Source organism: Bombina bombina, chromosome 6 (assembly GCF_027579735.1).
Source record: "Bombina bombina isolate aBomBom1 chromosome 6, aBomBom1.pri, whole genome shotgun sequence".
In the NCBI taxonomy this organism is placed as follows: Eukaryota; Metazoa; Chordata; class Amphibia; order Anura; family Bombinatoridae; genus Bombina; species Bombina bombina.
The window spans coordinates 367,377,732-367,398,670 of record NC_069504.1 but is presented as its reverse complement, the minus strand read 5'-3'; the positions used below and the strand labels follow the sequence as shown (position 1 = coordinate 367,398,670).

The window sequence follows — 20,939 nt, the reverse complement described above, 5'->3', positions numbered from 1 at the left end:
AACATACATTTGTTATGTTGTATGCTGCAATAATATTCAACAAATAAACTTAACCAGTGGCAGAACTACAGGTGTCACTGATGGGCCAGAAGAGGACATTCGGAGCGGCAGAAGTCTTCATCCGATCGGGGGAGAAGAGGTCCTCCATCCAGCAGAAGTCTTCATCTAAGCGGCATCTTCTATCTTCATCCATCCGGCACGGAGCGGGTCCATCTTCAAGACATCCAACGCGGAGCATCCTTTCTTCTCGACAACTAACGATGAATGAAGGTTCCTTTAAATGACATCATCCAAGATGGCGTCCCTTCGAATTCCGTTCAGCCAATCAGATTTTTCCTACCTTAATTCCGATTGGCTGATAGAATCCTATCAGCCAATTGGAATTCGAGGGACGCCATCTTGGATGATGTAATTTAAAGGAACCTTCATTCGTCGTTAGTTGTCGGGAAGAAGAGGATGCTCTGCTTTGGATATCTTGAAGATGGACCCGCTCCGCGCCGGATGGATGAAGATAGAAGATGCCGCTTGGATGAAGACTTTTGCTGGATGGACGACCTCTTCTACCCTGATCGGATGAAGACTTCACCTATATAATATAGGTATCGGCGATGTTAGGGGCAGCAGATTAGGGGTTCATAGCTATAATGTAGGTGGCGGCGGTGTCCAGGCAGCAGATTAGGGGTTTTATTATAGTGTTTGCGATGTGGGGGGCCTCAGTTTACTCTTAACTACTGACTTTTTTATGCGGTAGGAGTCTTGGAGGTAGAGGCTGTACCGCTCACTTCTTCCAAGACTCGTAATACCGGCGTTAGGCAAATCCCATTAAAAAGATAGGATATGCAATTGACGTAAAGGGGATTTGCGGTAGACAAAAGTTGCAGAAGAAAAGTGAGTGGTACACTTGTACCTACCATACTCTTAATACCAGCGGGCATTAAAAAGCAGCGTTAGGACCCCTTAACGCTGCTTTTTAAGGCTAACGCAGAACTCGTAATCTAGGCGTCTGTGCGGTAATATAGTTTATTAAGGTGTACAAAGAATAGAAACCACAGTATGATAATACAATCTACAGTATATATCTAGATGTAGTCTTGTAATGGATCTGGATTCTGCCAGATCTCTACACCTCCACTGAATACATATAATATATATATACACAAGCATGACTGGTATCTGACAGCAGGTGAATATAACTACTTAAATAGGCAGTCCTTAGGAGAGAGTGTCTATTAGGTATCCTTAGGTTCAGTTCCAAACAATCCCCACGAAGTGCAGCTCAGTTCAGGAGAGGATCCTTTCAGGTATTCTATGGAATAGAGAAAAGACAAGGGCACGGGGGTTGCACCTAGTGCAATAAATGACAAACTGGCTGATTTCAAAATAAAAAGATGTACAGCACACTCAAACGTATGAGGTATGGTAAAGACACTTGTAATATAATAGCAGATGCTCCTCCTCCGGGAAATCTCCTGCCTGGATCAGACTGCTCCTTGGGACACACTCAGACTGCAGGTGAGTACACATCCACGTGTACAACTAGTCAGAAGTCCTATATCTTTATTAAAAGAGGGGCAGGGCCAGGAACTACTATATACAAAGGCATTTATGCAGACATGTATTTATATACAAGTGTCAGTAAAAGGTTCACAAAGTAAGAGGTCACAAACGACCATAAAATATAAAACCACATAAAAACGTTCAGAAATATATAAAAACAAAAAAATTTCATATAAACTTGCTAACAGCATGAGTCTGATCAACAGCTGCTGCAGAAGATGAACCACATGCCTCTGAAGAAGTAGCCAATAGCGCTATGAAACTAGTCAGGCTCCGCCCCCTCCATTCAATATTCATTATCTGCTTGCAAAACGGCTAAATAGCTAATCAGCTGCAGGAGATTTCCCAGAGGAGGAGCATCTGCTATTATATTACAAGTGTCTTTAACATACCTCATACGTTTGAGGTGGAATCACGACGTGAGTGTGCTGTACATCTTTTTATTTTGAAGTCACCCAGTTTGTTGTTTATTGCACTAGGTGCACCCCCTTGCATTTGTCTTTTCTCTATTATATATATATATATATATATGTATATGTGTGTATATATATATATATATATATATATATATATATATATATATATATATATATCTATATATATATATATATATATATATATATATGACAAAAAAGCAAGATGGCACACGAGTTGAAGGCTATACCTTTAATACGAGCAAGGTTTTGGGGCACCTGCCCCTTTTCTCAAGCTAATCACTAATACTACCAACACACACTATATAGACACAACGATAAAACAGGTGACCAATAAGCATGCATGTGAGTGGTTAAAGGCTTGACATCATCACAAGTTATTTAATTAGATACAAAATTTATTTGAACACAGAAAGTTTTTTAACTCTTTACACCCAACTGATGAATTGGAGACCTGATTAAAAACAAATGCAGCACATTTCCAACCATGTAACATGTATAGACTAAATACAGTTTTGTTCCTCCAACTTAAATATCTATATTTAAAGAGAAGTTAATAACATGTGAAGACTAGATTAAAGGGAAAAGATCAAATGATCTATTCAGTCCCTTTGGGGACATGGCTTTAAGTAGCCAAGTCCATTTGGCATCTCTATTAAGGAGATCCCTTGCTCTATCACCCCTCTTATTGTTTTGGGGCACTGTCAATGATCATGTACCTCAGCTGGTTGGCCTGATGGCCCATTTCTGCAAAATGTGCTGGAACATGGAGGTGTAACATTTTATCATTGCGAATGGTCGACATGTTGGCAAATGCGGTCTCTTATCTTTTGGGTCGTTTAGCCAACATATAATAGCCCACATGGGCATTTTAGCGCATAAACAACATAAGTCGAATCACAGGTAAAAAAAACTTTAATATGATATTTTTTCCCAGTATAAGGATGGGAAATAATTCCTCCCTTAATGACATTATTGCATTGGGCACACCCCAGGCATGGGAAAGTACCCTGCTTGGGGGTCCAAAAGAATTGGCTTTGGGCACTATCAGTTTTCTTGGGAGACATGGCACGGACCAACTGTCTGCCTATTGTATTGCCTCTGTGGTATTAGGCTCTGGGACTTTTCTGGAACTCCTTAATATCTGGACATGCTTCTTTTAACAAAAAAACAGTTCTTTCTAATGATGTTAAACACTTTTTGGCTCATGATGTATGAACTTAAATTTTTTTAATCTGGTTGGATTAAATGTCTTGCCCATGACTGAGGGATTTTTCAGAGAGTTTTCTATTTCCTCTAGTTCCTGAACATTATAACCCCTACTGACAAATTTCTCCTTCATGTCTTTAGACCTGACCTGTCCAGTTTCTGGATCTGACACTATCCTATCTACTCTCAACAACTGTGATTTAGGCACACTTTGGAAAACCCATGGTGGGTGAAAACTACTCCTGTGTAGCAGGGTATTCCGGTCAGTGGGTTTCACAAAGAGATCAGTTCATTCTGCCATTGTTTTTTGAGACCATGGTATCTAGAAATTCCACTTGATGATTATCAAATTTACTGCTAAATTTCAAGAAGGGAACAGCATTTTCAATGCTGAGTCTAAACTCCACCAATCTCTCAGGGGGGCCCCCCACACGATGCACAAATCTTCAATGTAGCGGAACCATCACTGGCAGTATTGAGTAAAATGTGGGTTTGTGTACACATGCCTCTATTCGATGGCATCCATTACCAAATATGCATAGGATGGGGCCACATTGGACAAATCACAAAAAAATGTATAAATACTTGACACCAGCACATTCTCTGATACCTGTGTTTTATGTTGTACCAAAGTACATAAAAGGCTTGTTGATCCACTAGGTAGGCCGATAGTGGCTGGTAAAGGCTCTCTCTTAAGTCCTACTGCACAGTTTTTAGACAAAATACTGGCACCCCTTGTCATACAGGGCAGATCAGGGACACCATGCAGTTCATTGAGAAAATCACAAAGATACCAAACATGGATGACAATGTGATGCTGGCTACCTGGGATGTGAATTCTCTCTACACACTCTGTGGGGGTTAACTGTGTGGGAGAAGCATTGTCAAAAAGTAATCTTTACAATGAGGCACAAAAAGATTGGTTAACCCAATTACTTAATTTGGTATTGACTAACAATTTATTTCTTTTTGAAAATCAATTTTGGATGGATGCCATCGAATAGAGGCATTAGTGGAGTTTAGACTCAGCATTGAAAATGCTGTTCCCTTCTTGAAATTTAGCAGTAAATTTGATAATCATCAAATGGAATTTCTAGATACCATGGTCTCAAAAAAGAATGGCAGATTAACAGCTGATCTCTTTGTGAAACCCACCTACAGGAATGCCCTGCTACACAGGAGTAGTTTTCATCCACCACATGTTTTCCAAAGTGTGCCTAAATCACAGTTGTTGAGAGTAGACAGGATAGTGTCAGATCCAGAAACTGGACAGGTCAGGCCTAAAGACATAAGGGAGAAATTTGTCAATAGGGGTTATAATGTTCAGGAACTAGAGGAAATAGAAAACTCTCTGAAAAATCCCTCAGTCAGGAGCAAGAAATTTAATCCAACCAGATTACATTTTTTAAGTTCATACATCATGAGCCAAAAAGTGTTTAACATCATTAGAAAGAACTGTTTTTTGTTAAAAGAAGCATGTCCAAATTTTAAGGAGTTCCAGGAAAGTCCCAGAGCCTCATACCACCGAGGCAATACAATAGGCAGACAGTTGGTCCGTGCCATGTCTACCAAGGAAACTGATAGTGCCCACGCTTATTATTTGGGACCCCAAGCAGGGTACTTTCCCATGCCTGGGGTGTGCCCAATGCAATAATGTCATTAAGGGAGGAATTATTTCCCATCCTTATACTGGGAAAAATATCATATTAAAAGGTTTTTATACCTGTGATTCCACTTATGTTGTTTATGCGCTAAAATGCCTATGTGGGCTATTATATGTTGGCGAAACGACCCAAAAGATAAAGGACAGAACTTGCCAACATATGTCGACCATTCACAATGATAAAATGTTACACCTCTCTGTTCCAGCACATTTTGCACAAATGGGCCATCAGGCCAACCAGCTGAGGTACATGATCATTGACAGTGCCCCCAAAAAAACAAGAGGGGGTAATACAACCAGGCATCTCCTTAATCGAAAATCCAAATGGATTTGGCTACTTAACACCATGTCCCCAAAGGGACTGAATAGAGAATTTGATCTCTTCCCTTTAATCTAGTCTTCACATGTTATTAACTTCACTTTAAATAGAGATATTTAAGTTGGAGGAACAAAATAGTATTTAGTCTATATATGTTACATGGTTGGAAACTTGCTGCATTTGTTTTTAATCAGATCTCCAATTCATCAGTTGGGTGTAAAGGGTTAAAAAACTTTTTGTGTTCAATTTTTTTTTGTATCCAATGAAATAACTTGTGATGATGTCAAACCATTAACCATTCCCATGCATGCTGATTGGTCACCTTTTTTTATCATTGTGTCTATATATTGTGCGTTCGTTGTATTAGTGATTAGCTTGAGAAAGGGGCAGGTGCCCGAAACATTGCTCGTAATAAAGGTATAGCCTTCAACCCGTGTGCCACTTTGCTTTATGTCATATTATACCCCAAGATTACTGGCTGAAAAACTCAACTTTGATAGTGTATATATATATATATATATATATATACTCCTGAGTGCCCAACAAACAAAAATTTCGAATTGAGTTACTATCCCATTTATTGTAATATTTTGTAAACTTGTGACTTAAAAATTCTCTCACCTGTCCAGCTTTAGTTTCTGAGCTAATACTCGCCAGTCAGCTCCATGAGACAAAGGCTCATCTAAGCTTGTTATGATTTTCTGTCTCATCAAAAAGGGAATTTTGAATGCGCTTGGACCAACCAGAGCTGCAGTTTCCTTCTCTCCTTCCTCCAACAAGATCTCTGATGGATGAGCATCCTAAAAAAATGATAGTTAATAAAAAGTGAGATGCAAAACTGCTTTTAACTCAAGAACATTTTATTCTTGTTTATTCTCACACTCCTAAAGACTGTACTGGTGGTTAGATTGTCTTTTACCATTGAGTAGGTCAAATGGCTCCCTCAAGTTAAAGTTTTTTCTTTCCTGATTCAGGAGCAAACAATTTTAAGCAACTTTCTAATTTACTCCTATTATCAATTTTTCTTCGTTCCCTTGCTATCTTTATTTAAAAGCCAAGAATGTAAGCTTAGGAGCTGGCCCATTTTTGGTTCAGCATCTGGGTAGCGCTTGCTGATTGGTGGCTATATGTAGCTCCTTAGCTTAGATTCCTGCTTTTTCAAATAAAGATAGCAAGAGAACAAAGAAGATTTGATATTAGGAGTAAATTAGAAAGTTGTTTAACAATTCATGCTCTATCTGAATCATGAAAGAAAAAAACATTTGGGTTTAGTTTACCTTTAATTTTTGGGTTTAGTATCCCTTTAATTTCCATTCCTTGTCGAGTTAGTTCCTGATTCCTGGATCTGTTTTAAGTTTGAAGAAATATATTATTTTTTTTGCATAAATTTGTTTGTTTTTAAGAGTTGCAAAGTCAATTGTTCTTCATATTTACTCCATTGAGTTATATAGAGGCTAGTTGCCTAAAAACCCACCAGGAATACTGGCTATATGTATTACATCTGGCAATATACCTTTTAATATGAATGTGGAACTATTGGCTAAGCAACTGGCTTTGTGTATACAGTTACTATTCTACACCAGCTTTGTGTATGTAGGATTCTGTTCTTTAAGATTCCCTATTGTGCAAGGGTTTATTTTCCATACAAACAACTTTTGACATTTACAGAACACATTTCCATAATGCAGGATATTTAATGCTAACAATATTTGTTACTAGATGTTATAGGGTGCTGCTTATTTAATTCCTAGACATACTGTCTTATAAAGGAGTATGATAGTTAAAGGGACATGAAATCCAACATTTTTCTTTCATGCTTCAGATAGAGAATACAATTTTAAACAACTTTGCAGTTTACTTTTATTATCTAATTTCTCTATTCCCTTGGTACCCTTTGTTGAAGAAGCAGCAATGCATTACTGGGAGCCAGTTAACACATTCGGTGAGTCTATAACATAAAGCATATATGGGTAGCCACCAATCAGGAGCGCCTACCTAAGTATTGTTCTTAACAAAGAAATACCAAGAGAACAAAACAAATTAGATAATATAAGTAAATTGGAAAGTTGTTTAAATCACATGCTCTATCTGAATCATAAAAGAAAACATTTGGGTTTCATATGCCTTTCTGGCTAAATTGGACTTGAAAATGTTTCAAATGTTAAAAAATGTATTTCTGGGCCTTTCAGTGTAGAGTAGACTAGGAATTTCTTTCACAGTATGTGATGTTAATCATCTGTAAAAAAAAAAGTGTGTATATTTTTTTACTCACGCAAATATATTATCAGTCAGTTATTTCTGGGGAGGGTTTTCGGACAGAAAAGGGCTTTTTTTCATTTCAATCTGATCATAATTGGGTGTTTCTTAGAGCTGAGAAATCACTTTTGGCTCACTAAAAAATCCCTATATTTAACATGGAGACGTAATTTTCTCGAAAAATCACAGTCCATTTTTAGATACTTTTCAACAGGTTTTCAAGGCCATTTTACACTTATTGAATTTGACACCTAAAGCCACTTGTTAAAATTACAAACTGGCTTCTTTGACATCTTTGCATCTATTCTATTTCAAGGACACATTGACATTTTAGTGGTGTATTTGTATATTGTATTGCTATTGTATACTCTGCAGTGGGTAGGACACAAATGTACCTATGTATATGTATTTAATACGTAATATCCTGTACAGGTAAGGAGATCTTTAGGAAAAGTGAGATCAGGAGCCCAACATCTAGAAATGAAGTGTAGCAATCTCTTTCTGTAAATGTTTGTTTCTAATTCACACTCGTGTTTTTTGTGCTTGTACAAGTGCCTTCATAAATGGATCACACTTTCATGTCCAGGCTTTCAACTGGGATTGCTCCTTCATAACTTCAAAGACAAAACCCAATCACGACAGTGCGGTCTCCAGTTTTTGTAGCTACTTTATTGAAAACCCAGTCACTAAGGTACAATTCCTTTTGAAAGCCCATGTCACAAAGGCAAAATCATGTTTGCACAACATTTGTGTGACTACATTATTGCAACCGAATAGTTTTGCTGTTTACTTTTACTGTTGGGCATTAACGATATATAGTCTCTTTGTGTGCAAAGGAAGTATTACTCGTATTAAAAGTTGAAAGTAAACATGATCGCAAGAGCGCAACTGCATTTTACACTCGCCAGGTTAGAGTGACTGAAAACCTTGCATAGAAGGTAATGCATTAAAAAAGTTGCACAAAAACTATCAAACACTATCTGTTAAACATTATTAATAGAAGTATTTAAAATAAAAAGTTGGAAGGTTTGAAAGGTACACAAAAAGGTGATTAACTGAAAAGTGCAATATTGTATATATACTGTACATACATATACATGTCTTAATATGTGTATGTATGTATATATATATATATATATATATATATATATATAAATTTATATATGTATACATATGTATTTATGTGTTTTACTGTACATATTTCCCATTCCAGTGTTCTTTACTTACATGAATATGATATTTTTATTGTAAATACATATTTCGATATGTATCTGTATATGCCTATACCTGGTTCAGCTTTTCCCGCAAACCGTTCCCCAAAGAATCAGTCTCGTTTTGGTCATGCTGTTTTGCGTCCTGAACTCTGAGTGTCCATGCAGGCTTGTGGATACATTAGAGATCTTTCAGGAGGCCGAATCTTTGGGAAATGGTTTCCGGGAAAAGCTGAACCAAAACAGTCCATCCTCCTTAGTCGAGGACTTAATCTGAAAAACCAAGTGAATGCTGGTGGTCCAGGGGAGCACAAACCGCTGTGACTGACTTGCAGCCTTACCACACAAACTGATCCAAGATAAACACAGGTCACACTGTCAGAAAAAAAAAGAGTATGGTTTGGGGTCCGTTTGTGAACACTTAGGGTACAACTGCTGTGATTGTACCCTCAATGGATCATAATTACACCTTAAGGAACTAATATGCACCATTTAGGGGTAAATAAGGTACAAATATGTTTCCAACTGTCAAAGGGTCCATGTCTGTACCATTTAATCCCCCCAAAAAGGTACAATCACTTGTGTGAGTAAAAGATTGAGGGGGATGGGTGGGTCAAGGCTGCCAAACCGTGCAACTCTATATAATTTGTGCACCTCAATTATTCAATGAACACATTACTGGCAGTCACCAAAAATTAATTCAACATACATATTGCACAGCAAAATAATGTTCAATGATTGTTGGTAGTATGGAAGAAGTGGGCAAGGCAACAAAAATACTTAACAACCCATATCTTCAATGAGGCTGTGTTTCTGGTTCTAAATAGCACACAAGCATTTAACATTTGAGTGTTTATATTTAGAGCATCAAGATGATAACTTTTACACCTAAAGCAAATATATTAACTTAAATTACAAAGAAAACAAAATTCTTGTCAGGGTTTCACCCTGCTTTGTTTGCTATTTGCTGCTGGCTGTCATTTTACTTACCTCTCTCACTGAATCTGATGCAGAGCGTGTAATGCTGCTCTCTCATCTGGGCGCCCTCTTATGGCCAAACTGGTGAACATCATCAGTGTGAGACAGATTGCAGTCCCAGGATTATGATTATTTAAAGTGCCTCTGTTCAGTATGCTTTTGCCCTTGCGTTGTCTCAGACTTGATTGTTAGTTCCTGTGTATTACCTGACTTGTCTGACATCCCTTCTGGTTCCTGATCCCTGGCTTGTTCCTGACTCTGCTGTTTTCCTAGTTTCTGATCCTCCTGGCTCATCTGACTACTCGCTTTGGCTCCTGACTCGGCTCGTCTGACTACCAGCTCTGGCTTTGACTCCTGGCTTGTCATGTGGCTTGTGGACATTTTATTATTTTTTGTTATTAATAAAGGTGTGATTATTTTTGCACTTCACGTCTCAGTCTGATTCCCGGTACCCTTACATTATGCAAGGGCCATGAATCTTGACGATGCTAATAATCCACCTTTACCCACCATCATTTCCAGGATGGATGAACAGGATGACCGCTTGGATCAATTTGCACTAGCCCTACACACCATTCTGATTCACACTGCACATTTGGATCAGGGTGTCCCACAAGTTATGGCTGCTCCTGTTTCCGCTGCTGCACCTAGTCCTACCAGGATCACGTCCGGTTCTGCACCTCTACCTCAGCGATATGGAGGCGATCCTAGTCAGTGCAGAGGGTTTTTGAACCAGATGGGTATTTATTTTGAGATGTTTCCTCAGGTATTTCCCTCTGACAGAGCTAAGGTGGGATTTCTCATCTCTTTACTCTCTGACAAAGCTCTTGCTTGGGCTAATCCCTTGTGGGACACTAATAAACCAGTGATTTTCAACTTCTTCATTATCTCAATTGCCAGAGGAGTACCAAGAGTTCCTAGACGTTTTTGACAAGGTGCATGCCGGTACGTTGCCTCCTCACCGATCTTATGATTGTGCCATAGACCTGCAACCCGGAGCCATTCCTCCTCGGGCCGGGTTTACCCTGTCTTTTGCGGAGAATTGTGCTATGGAGAATAATGTTGCCGATACTCTGTCGCGGGTAATCATCTCCAAATCCTGTTCTCTGCGGGGGCTGGCTTCTTCTTTATGAAGATAAAGGGTGGCGAGTTAAGACCATGCACCGATTATAGGGGTCTTAATTGTCTTACCATTAAGAATGCTTACCCTATTCCGCTCATTATGGAACTCTTTGACCGCCTCAAGGGAGCTACAGTCTTTTCTAAACTTGATTTGAGAGGAGTGTACAATCTTGTTATGATCAAGGAGGGCCACGAAGGGAAAACAGCATTTTACACCAGGAGCAGGCATTATGAATATCTTGTAATGCCCTTTAGCCTATGTAATGCTCCTGCTTTTTTCCAGGAATTTATTAATGATGCCCTACGAGATATGTTGCAACAGTGTGTTGTGGTATACTTAGATGACATCCTCATACACTCATCCACATTTGAGACTCATTGTTCTGATGTCACACGGGTACTTCAGAGACTATGTGAGAATGGCCTGTTTTGTAAACGCGAGAAATGTGAGTTCCATCAGACTCAAGTAACCTTCCTAGATTATGTAATCTCTGTTTCATGGTTCTCCATGGATCCTGACAAGTTGTCTGCAGTTTTGCAGTGGTCTCGCCCAGTTGGTCTTCGGTCTATTCAACGTATTTTGTACTTCGCCAATTAATATAAAAAGTTTATTAAAAACTTTTCTTCCTTGGTCAAACCTATCACAGACTTGACCCGTAAAGAGAATGATCCACTCCATTGATCACCTACTGCCATTAAGGCCTTTGAGAGTCTTAAGATTGCCTTTGCTGCCGCTCCAGTTCTGGCTCATCCTAACCCTGTCCTGCCTTTCGTTTTTGAGGTTGATGCATCTGAGACTGGAGTAGGTGCCCTCCTGTCTCAACGTCCTACGCCTGACGGTTCCTTGCATTCATGCAGTTTCTTCTCTAAGAAATTGTTTCCAGCGGAGTGCAATTATGAAATTAGCGATAGGGAATTACTGGCTATAATTTTGGCACTCAAGGAATGGAGGCATCTTCTCGAGAGTACTAGCGTACCAGTGTTTATTATTACTGATCACAAGAATTTAACTTATCTATCCGAAGCAAAACGTTTTGTCGCCCCGACAGGCCAGATGGGCGCTATTTTTGTCTCGGTTTAATTATGTGGTCTCCTACCTGCCTGGTAGTAAGAATGTTAGGGCTGATGCCCTCTCTCGATAATTTTTGTCTCTGTCCAAGGAGCAGTCTGTACCTATTCCAGTTATACCTCCTGACCATATTTTGGTCACCATACGTACTAATTTGACTTCTTCCTTGGGGGAGGAGATCCTGGCTGCACAAGCCAATGCACCTCCTGAGAAACCTAGTGGTAAGTGCTTTGCACCTGAGAATCATCTAACTAAACTATTGCACACTTACTACTATCCTAAAGATGCAGGTTACCCGGGCAATGAACCAAATTGTTTGGTCTGTCACTTGACAATTCTGGTGGCCAGGTCTTCTCTGATGTTGCTGCATATGTTGCCTCCTGCTCAGTCTGTGCACAGAACAAGACTCATCAACGTCTTCCTGTGGGTCTTCTACAACCAGTTACTAATGGTGAGTGTCCTTGGACACATCTTTCCATGGACTTCATTATCAAACTCCCTGTTTCCAATGGCAATACTGTGAACCTAATGGTGGTTGACTGTTTTTCTAAAATGTCACATTGCATTCCCTTGAAGAAGCTGCCTACCGCTCAGGAGTTTGCTTCAATTTTTGCCCAGGAGAACTTCTGTTTACATAGATTACCCAAGGAGATAGTCACGGACCGGGGTAGCCAGTTTGTCTACAGATTTTGGCACTCCTTTTGTGCTCAAATGGGGATCCAGCTTTCCTTCTCCTCGGCATATCACCCTCAATCCAATGGGGCTGTGGAACAGTCCAATCAAGCTCTCAAACAGTTTTTCCATTGCTATGTCTCAGATCACCACAATAATTAGTCTGAACTGTTACCTTGGGCAGAGTTCGCTCGTAATAGTGCTATTAATGCTTCCTCACATTTATCCTCGTTCATGGCGAATTATTGGTTTCAACCATCCTTATTGACCGATTCATTCATGTCTCAGGTTATTCCAGCTTTGGAGGAGCATCTCCGGCAACTCCGTTCCATGTGGGTACAGATTCAGAATTGCCTTCATCGGTTTATGCAGCCCCAAACATTCCAGGCTGATCGTAGGGGTCTGTATGCGCCTTCCTACCAGGTTGGTGAAAGAGTTTGGCTGTCTTCCCACAACTTGAACCTTTGTGTGCCTTCCAATAAACTGGCTCCCTGTTATTTTGGTCCTTTTCGAATACTCTGACGGGTCAATCCTGTTGCCTATGCTCTTGGCCTTCCTCCTGCAATGCACATCTTCAATGTTTTTCATGTCTCCCTCTTGAAACCATTGGTTTGTAATCAGTTTACCACTGTGTTGCTTTGTCCCCATCCTATCTCAGTTGACAACCATAAAGAATATGAGGTCAGCAGCATTATTGACTCTCGTATTTCCAGGGGTCGCGTACAGTATTTAGTTCACTGAAGGGGTTATGGTCTGGAGGATCGTTCATGGGTTCCCTCCTCTGATGTTCATGCTCCTGCCCTCCTCCGTGCCTTCAATGCCCATTTCCCGAATAAACCTTTTCTCCTCCAGCGGGGGAGGGGTTGTTGAGGGGAGGGTACGGTACTGTCAGGGTTTCACCCTGCTTTGTTTGCTATTTGCTGCTGGCTGCCATTTTACTTACCTCTCTCACTGAATCTGATGCAGAGTGTGTAATGCTGCTCTCTCATCTGGGTGCCCTCTTATGGCCAAACTGGTGAACATCATCAGTGTGAGACAGGTTGCAGTCCCAGGATTATGATGTCACACTTATTATTTAAAGGGCCTCTGTTCAGTATGCTTTTGCCTTTGCGTTGTCTTAGACTTGTTTGTTAGTTCCTGTGCTCCAGTTCCTGTGTATTACCTGGCATGTCTGACGTCCCTTCTGGTTCCTGATCCCTGGATTGTTCTTCACTCTGCTGTTTTCCTACTTCCTGCTCCTGGCTCGTCTGACTACTCACTTTGGCTCCTGACTCGGCTCGTCTGACTACCAGCTCTGGCTTTGACTCCTGGCTTGTCATGTGGCTTGTGGACATTTTATTATTTTTTGTTATTAATAAAGATGTGTTTATTTTTGCGCTTCACGTCTCAGTCTGATTCCTGGTACCCTGACAATTCTATAAAAAAACAAGAGCTTTTTAAGAACCAGTTTAAAAAAAATTGTGCAACACGCCATAATGCCATCTATTGGTTGAAATTTCCTTGACATGTGTAACACAGCTCCATCTATTGGTAGAAGGTTCATCACCAAAATGTGTACTGGGGAAATAGACTCATTTGCATATATTTTGCATAGAGTGACAACTCAATGTATGGTTATGAGTTTTATTGTTTATCCCTCCCCTGAATCCCCCTTCCTTTTGTTAGAAATATATATTTTATTATTATGTTGTTTTCTATATATTTATGTTTTATGAAGCATGTTGTTAGAGTCTAGTACAGTGTAAAATAATACATTTTGAGTAGCTCCTTTTGGAACTGGTTGTTTAGCCTGGTTCTTTCAGGAATTCCTGTAGCAGGCTTAGGACCTGCTATATGGCTACGCTATCCAAACATAACAATCTGAAGTGTGGCTACTGTAATACTGTCTGAACAAGTACACATTAGGTGAATACGTATTTGAATGTTCTATAATACATTTGATGGAACAGCATAAGTGAGTACAAAATTGCCATCATGGAGGTACAAAGGGCTTCTCACTGGGGCAGTACCCTTAAAAGACCAAAGGGTGCATTATTGTACCATAACATTGAGGTCCAATCTAGTCACCAAAGGTACATATTTGCCTTTGAAAGGTACAATCTGCAAGGGTACCAATATGTTCCCATGTTAAAGGGTAAAGTGAGTGTACCTTTGAGTGTACTGCCCCTGTGACAAGCTGTCTGTGACAGTGCAGACTGAGGTGTACTGGAGTGACTGGCTGGAGGCATTCCCCTGTTTTTATTGTGCATATACTATACATCATATCTGTTTGAGTTTTGAAAGTGTGTGTTACCTATCAGTTTGATTTGCTAATTAAAGTTTTTTTAACTTTACTACACTTGAATTAGTTCTTGAGCTTCTTTTCTCTTTATATCTTTTCTGCCAGTACCACCCACAACCGACCGGTGACTTTATGAAGCGGCAGAACAGGAGAATATAACCCATTGAGACATTCAGAATATTTGTGATAATATATCCTTTTTTGTGTCTAAAAGAGAAAAAATATTATATGTGTAAGATTACATATAATGTTTATATATTTTTTATGTTCACTGTATAGTACTTATACTCCATACACTGTACATGTACAATAGTTAAGTGCGCTTCTTAGTGAATATTAGCACTTCTTTTCTCTGGTATCTAAAAATGTTAATGTAAAATAGATATCTATACCTATGTATCTATAGGAATAGATATACCAGTATAGGTATATAAAGATATATTGCAATATATATTTACAATAAAAAAATTCTGTATGTGGAGAACATGGTAATGTAAAATATTTATAACTCCTGTCGGGTTAGCACACTCCATTGTAATCTATGGGGAGAATACCTTAATGCGGTTACTATATTGCAAAGTCCTTTGATAAGTGCGTGTTGGGTTTCGTTCTCACGCAAACTTTTTACTTTCAACTTGTAATGTAATACGTGCGCTTCCCGACGCAGGCAAACAGATTACTACTAGTGAAGTTTACGCTCGAGCGAAATTGCTAAATAGCATGCCACTTGTAATCTTGCCCGAGATAAGATGCAGTCACATCATTCTAATAGAAACCTTTAGTGCTCTTCTTGATTTCAGATGTATATATTGCCATATAGGAATGGGGTTTTAAATAATGAAATTGTTTGGCGCCAAGTATGACGCACAACGCAAACTGAATTTTCTTTGGCACTAACAACATCCATCAATGACACACACGCGATATTGTAGACGCAACCTTGTGCAAGGAACTCGGCGTCAACTAAGGTGCCGGAAATGACGAATTTGCGTCATCAGACGTACCTTCGCACCAAAAATGATGCAATAAACTTTGGCATTTTGCGCCCTCGCAAGCCTAATTTTGCCCGCAAAATTTAATGAAAAAGCAGTCAATTGAGAAAAGACTATACCCCAGGTAAGAAAATTTTTCCTAAAAATGTTTTTTCCCCAAATATGAAACTGATAGTCTGCAAAAGGAAATATACATAAACCTGACTCATGGCAAATATAAGTACAATAATTAAAAAAGGGGTAACTGGCGCTAATGGTTAGATTAGCTAGGATAACACTACCAATGAGGTGACTATTATATTAATAGACGGCTATCCGTTTGAGTGAAAAAATAGAATTGTGGAAAATTGAACATGTGATGTGGATATCCTATTATTATCCTTCTGTTAACTGAAAGATAAAATTTAGTGTCTCAATTCCTAATTGGATATAGTGACAGCGTGTTAAGAAACAGAAAATGTGATAGAGGTTTTTACCTATTTGACATCGTTGATACTGATGTTAGTGTAATAAGAAAATTGTGACGTGTATATGTTTGATGTGGTGGACAATTAAGGTCTATATGTATAGATAATAAGTAACAGATTGGATAGCAAAAATAAATCTCTGTGACAGTATTACTACATAAAATATTTAATCCTTAAAAAAATCAATAAAACAACAATCGATATATTTAAAACATTAGGGACGTCTCCCTTGCAATCAGTAGTATCTGTCGACAAGAAGTTTGCTCAGCAGCAGTTAACTGGGCATAGTTGGTGGTATATACTACAGTGTTACTGCATACGTAAAAGTCACAATGGCACAAATAGTAAGGTACCTTACAGTTAGAGATGTTGTGGAGGCTGATAGACCGGCCGTGTGTTGATTCTGCCCTTGCACCGGGTCTCAGTATAGCGGTGTATTTCGCGGCTTAAAGACCAAACAGCTCGCTAATGTGGTGATTGGTGGTTTGGGTCACACACCCCTTCTCTGATAGGTCTAATGACTGGCGTTCCGTGAAAATATATCGGCCAATATATTATTTGATGAATCCTTCCTCTTACTGCAATGATGTTTGTTGAACTTGAGTCAGACAATTTGTGCCTGCTGTAGCCGTGTTTAGAGACGGTTATAATGGTAAAAGTAAATACTCGCTATTCGCTGATCAGATCCCTGGTCCTTGCAGCGGCTTTATCTCCTAAATCATAAAATTAGAGAGTCCACAGGAGGGGCTGGATCGCAGCTTTTGCGTGTATTTCAATCTTTGATGGGTTCCAAATAAAAACAAAGTTTCTGGAGTAAATTCTACGCGTTTCACCCTGAGAGGGCTTTATCAAGATACTCCAGGTGTATATTTCACACTTTTTAAAGGTGTTCTTTGGATTTCATTGGCTGCTTTTTTGTTGATTCCTATTGGATCCGGTGTACAATACCTCTATTCCATAAAGGTGGACTTTAGGTATTACTTAGACATATATAAGGTGGTATAGATATATTTGTACTTATACAAATCATTATCTCCTGTATTACTATAAATCCTTAACATACTTATATTTATACAGAGTATTTAAAGGGCTATATAGAAGTGATAACGTTTGTTGTATCACTAATGTTGATATATACAATGTTCCTATACATATAAATAGAACAATATAACAGGTATAAATATATTAATGCTGTTACAAATCATTATCTCCTGTATTACTATAAATCCTTAAATTACTTAATCTTTGCAGAGTGTTTGAGGGGATATAAGAAATTGATAGCATATATTATATCGCTGATGTTGGTGATAATGATATACCTATACATGTAACTCAAACAATATTAAAGGGTTATATACATACAAATTAATGTAGGCGATCTAAATGGAGAGAGAAACTTAATGATTTTTCACAAGATGTCTATAGCAGACTATATGTAAATAACAAAACTCTATATGTTCAGAGATATTTACTGTGCTACAGCTATGGGGATAAATATCAGGGGATTTCTAAAGTAAAATACTAAATCACAAATGTGGTATGTAAGGTCTATATGAGCGACAAAGATTCAAAACTTATGTTGTGAGAGATAAAGAGGGTCAAGTGGTCAACTAAAAAAGTACCAGAAAGAATATAGAAGTTTATAGTGATACTATTCAGGTCAAAAACAAAAATATATAAATTAATAAAAATTAATAAAAATTATAAATTTATAAACAATTTATAAAAAAAATGGATATTTCTAGTTCTGAGTTTAGTCCCTGGGGTTGTAATGTTTGTAAGGTGTATATAGTCTCTGATTCAATTTTGAGTAATTCTACTTCTAGGCTGCCCCCTCTCCAGTTTCTAGTTACTTTTTTGATTCCCCAAAATCTAAAATCTGCCAAGTTATTGTTATGTTTTTCTTTGAAGTGTTGATATAAATATGTATCTTTTTTTCCTTTTTCGATTGTCCATAGGTGCTCACGGATCCTTTCTCTAAGGGTTCTAGTTGTCTCCCCAATGTATTGTTTATTACATGTGCACTGTACCATATATATTATCCCTTTATCTTGGCATCTGATGGTACTATCTATTTTATATACTTTTCCTGTTTTTGTGGACTTATATTCCTTTGTTTTACAACTGTACTGACATGACTTGCAGTTTATACATGGAAAAAAAACATTTATATTTTCTCCTGATAGGCTAGTTTGTATTGTCTTGTTTGATTCATTTTTAAACTCACTCGGAGCTAGAATTGTTTTTAGATTTCTGGCCTTTCTATAGATGATATTCGGGTATGGAGAAACTTTATTACCAATAATAGGGTCATTCTGTACTAAATGCCAGTGTTTATTCATTATTTTTCTCAGAGTTTTGTAGTCTTCATTGTAGTTAGTGATAAGTGATACATTGATGCTGTTACTATCTGGAGTGGATGTGTTTGATTTATCTTTATACTTCAGGAATTCTTTCCTATCAACAGATTCAATATCCTTTTTAGCTTTAGTTATTAAATCTTTGTTATAACCTTTCTCTAGGAACTTTCTTTCCAGAAAATCAGCTTGTTCCAGATAGTCTGTATTTTTTGAACAATTTCTACGCAAACGGATAGGTAAAAACCTCTATCACATTTTCTGTTTCTTAACATGCTGTCACTATATCCAATTAGGAATTGAGACACTAAATTTTATCTTTCAGTTAACAGAAGGATAATAATAGGATATCCACATCACATGTTCAATTTTCCACAATTCTATTTTTTCACTCAAACGGATAGCCGTCTATTAATATAATAGTCACCTCATTGGTAGTGTTATCCTAGCTAATCTAACCATTAGCGCCAGTTACCCCTTTTTTAATTATAGCACTCACATTTTTTAAACTACTGAGGAGGAGTAGTTTTTTTTTAACCAGGCATTTAGGATAACAGTTAGCGCCAACGCTCAATTCTAAACACTTTTTCACAAATATAAGTACAATACATATATTTAGAACTTTATATAATTGCATAAAGTGCCAAATCATGGCTGAGAGTGTCTTAAGTAATGAAAACATACTTACCAAAAGACACCCATCCACATATAGCAGATAGCCAAACCAGTACTGAAACAGTTATCAGTAGAGGTAATGGAATATGAGAGTATATCGTTGATCTGAATAAGGGAGGTAGGAGATGAATCTCCACGACCGATAACAGAGAACCTATGAAATAGATCCCCCGTGAGGAAAATCATTGCATTCAATAGGTGATACTCCCTTCACATCCCTCTGACATTCACTGTACTCTGAGAGGAATCGGGCTTCAAAATGCTGAGAAGCGCATATCAACGTAAAAACTTAGAACAAACTTACTTCACCACCTCCATAGGAGGCAAAGTTTGTAAAACTGAATTGTGGGTGTGGTGAGAGGTGTATTTATAGGCATTTTGAGGTTTGGGAAACTTTGCCCCTCCTGGTAGGATTGTATATCCCATACGTCACTAGCTCATGGACTCTTGCCAATTAAATGAAAGAATTTTGCTTTTTCAACCCATAATAAGAAGTATTGAAAAGAAAATACCTTTAAAGTGTCAATATAATTACTGAGTCCAGTATAGTCATCAAGTATATACAAATGTCATTCATATTGTTTACCAGTTATCAGGGTAGATTTGGATTGCAATAGGTTAATATCACACATGTAAATTAGTATTTCACTTACACACTAATTTAAAAAAAACTTTTAATATTAACAGGTGTGAAAGGACCACTGCATATGTCAGTTACAGTTGGATTCCCAGTTTGAAACCTGATAACAAATATTTAACAGCTAAAAACACGTTTTCGGTAACTTTTGTATTGAAAACTCATTTGCATGTGGCTGTGGGCTTCTGTGGCCAAATCAGTTTTTGTATTGTGGTTACCCAAAAAACATGCTTCCCATACTGTCCTAAACTGTTATCTGAAAGTTTGTGAATGAGGCCCTTATTAGTAGTTCAAATTTCCATGATTCAGATATGGCATAGTTAAACTTCTATTATTAAATTTAATTGTTCTCATGGTGTTCTCTGTTAAAGAGCATAACTAGGTAGTTTGTGTGTACATGTCTGTTGCATTATGGGGCAGCAGTTTTGTTGTACATTGTGCAAACACTGCTTCCATTACAGTGCTCCCGAAAAGTGCATAGTACCTACCTAACGGCTAGATTACGAGTTTTGCGTTATGAGTAAAAAAGCAGCGTTATGGGTTATAACGCTGCTTTTTCACTACCGCTGCTATTACGAGTCTTGTTGGTATAGCTGTCACGCACACTTTTTTGGCCGTACCGCAAATTAACTTACGCAATTTGCGTAAAGTCTTTTTTCTGGGAGGCCAAAAAGAGAGCGGTACAGCCTATCCCACAAGATTCGTAACGCAATCTAAAGTCAGCTGATTGGAACAGCCAATAGAATGCAAGCTCAATCCTATTGGATCCACCAATAGGATTAAAGCTCAATCCTATTGGCTGATTGCATCAGCCAATAGGAATTTTTCACCTTTAATTCCGATTATTCTATCAGCCAATCGGAATTCAAGGGACGCCATCTTGGATGACGTAATTTAAAGGCAAACCTCATTGTAAAGAAGACGTCGATTGAAGAGGATGCTCCGCGCCAGATGTCTTGAAGATGGAGCCGCTCCACGCCGGATGGATGAAGATAGAATATGCCGTCTGGATAAAGACTTCTGCCCGTCTGGAGCACCAC

General features: G+C 38.3%; 1 protein-coding gene across 1 annotated transcript in view; it reads right to left on the bottom strand.

The window, feature by feature from the left end:
- UNC5A (unc-5 netrin receptor A) overlaps positions 1-20,939 on the bottom strand; it is a 409,652-nt gene that overhangs the window by 2,268 nt on the left and 386,445 nt on the right. The window contains 1 exon segment of the mRNA XM_053719264.1: positions 5,804-5,982. Within this exon segment, the coding sequence (XP_053575239.1) occupies positions 5,804-5,982 (179 nt within the window).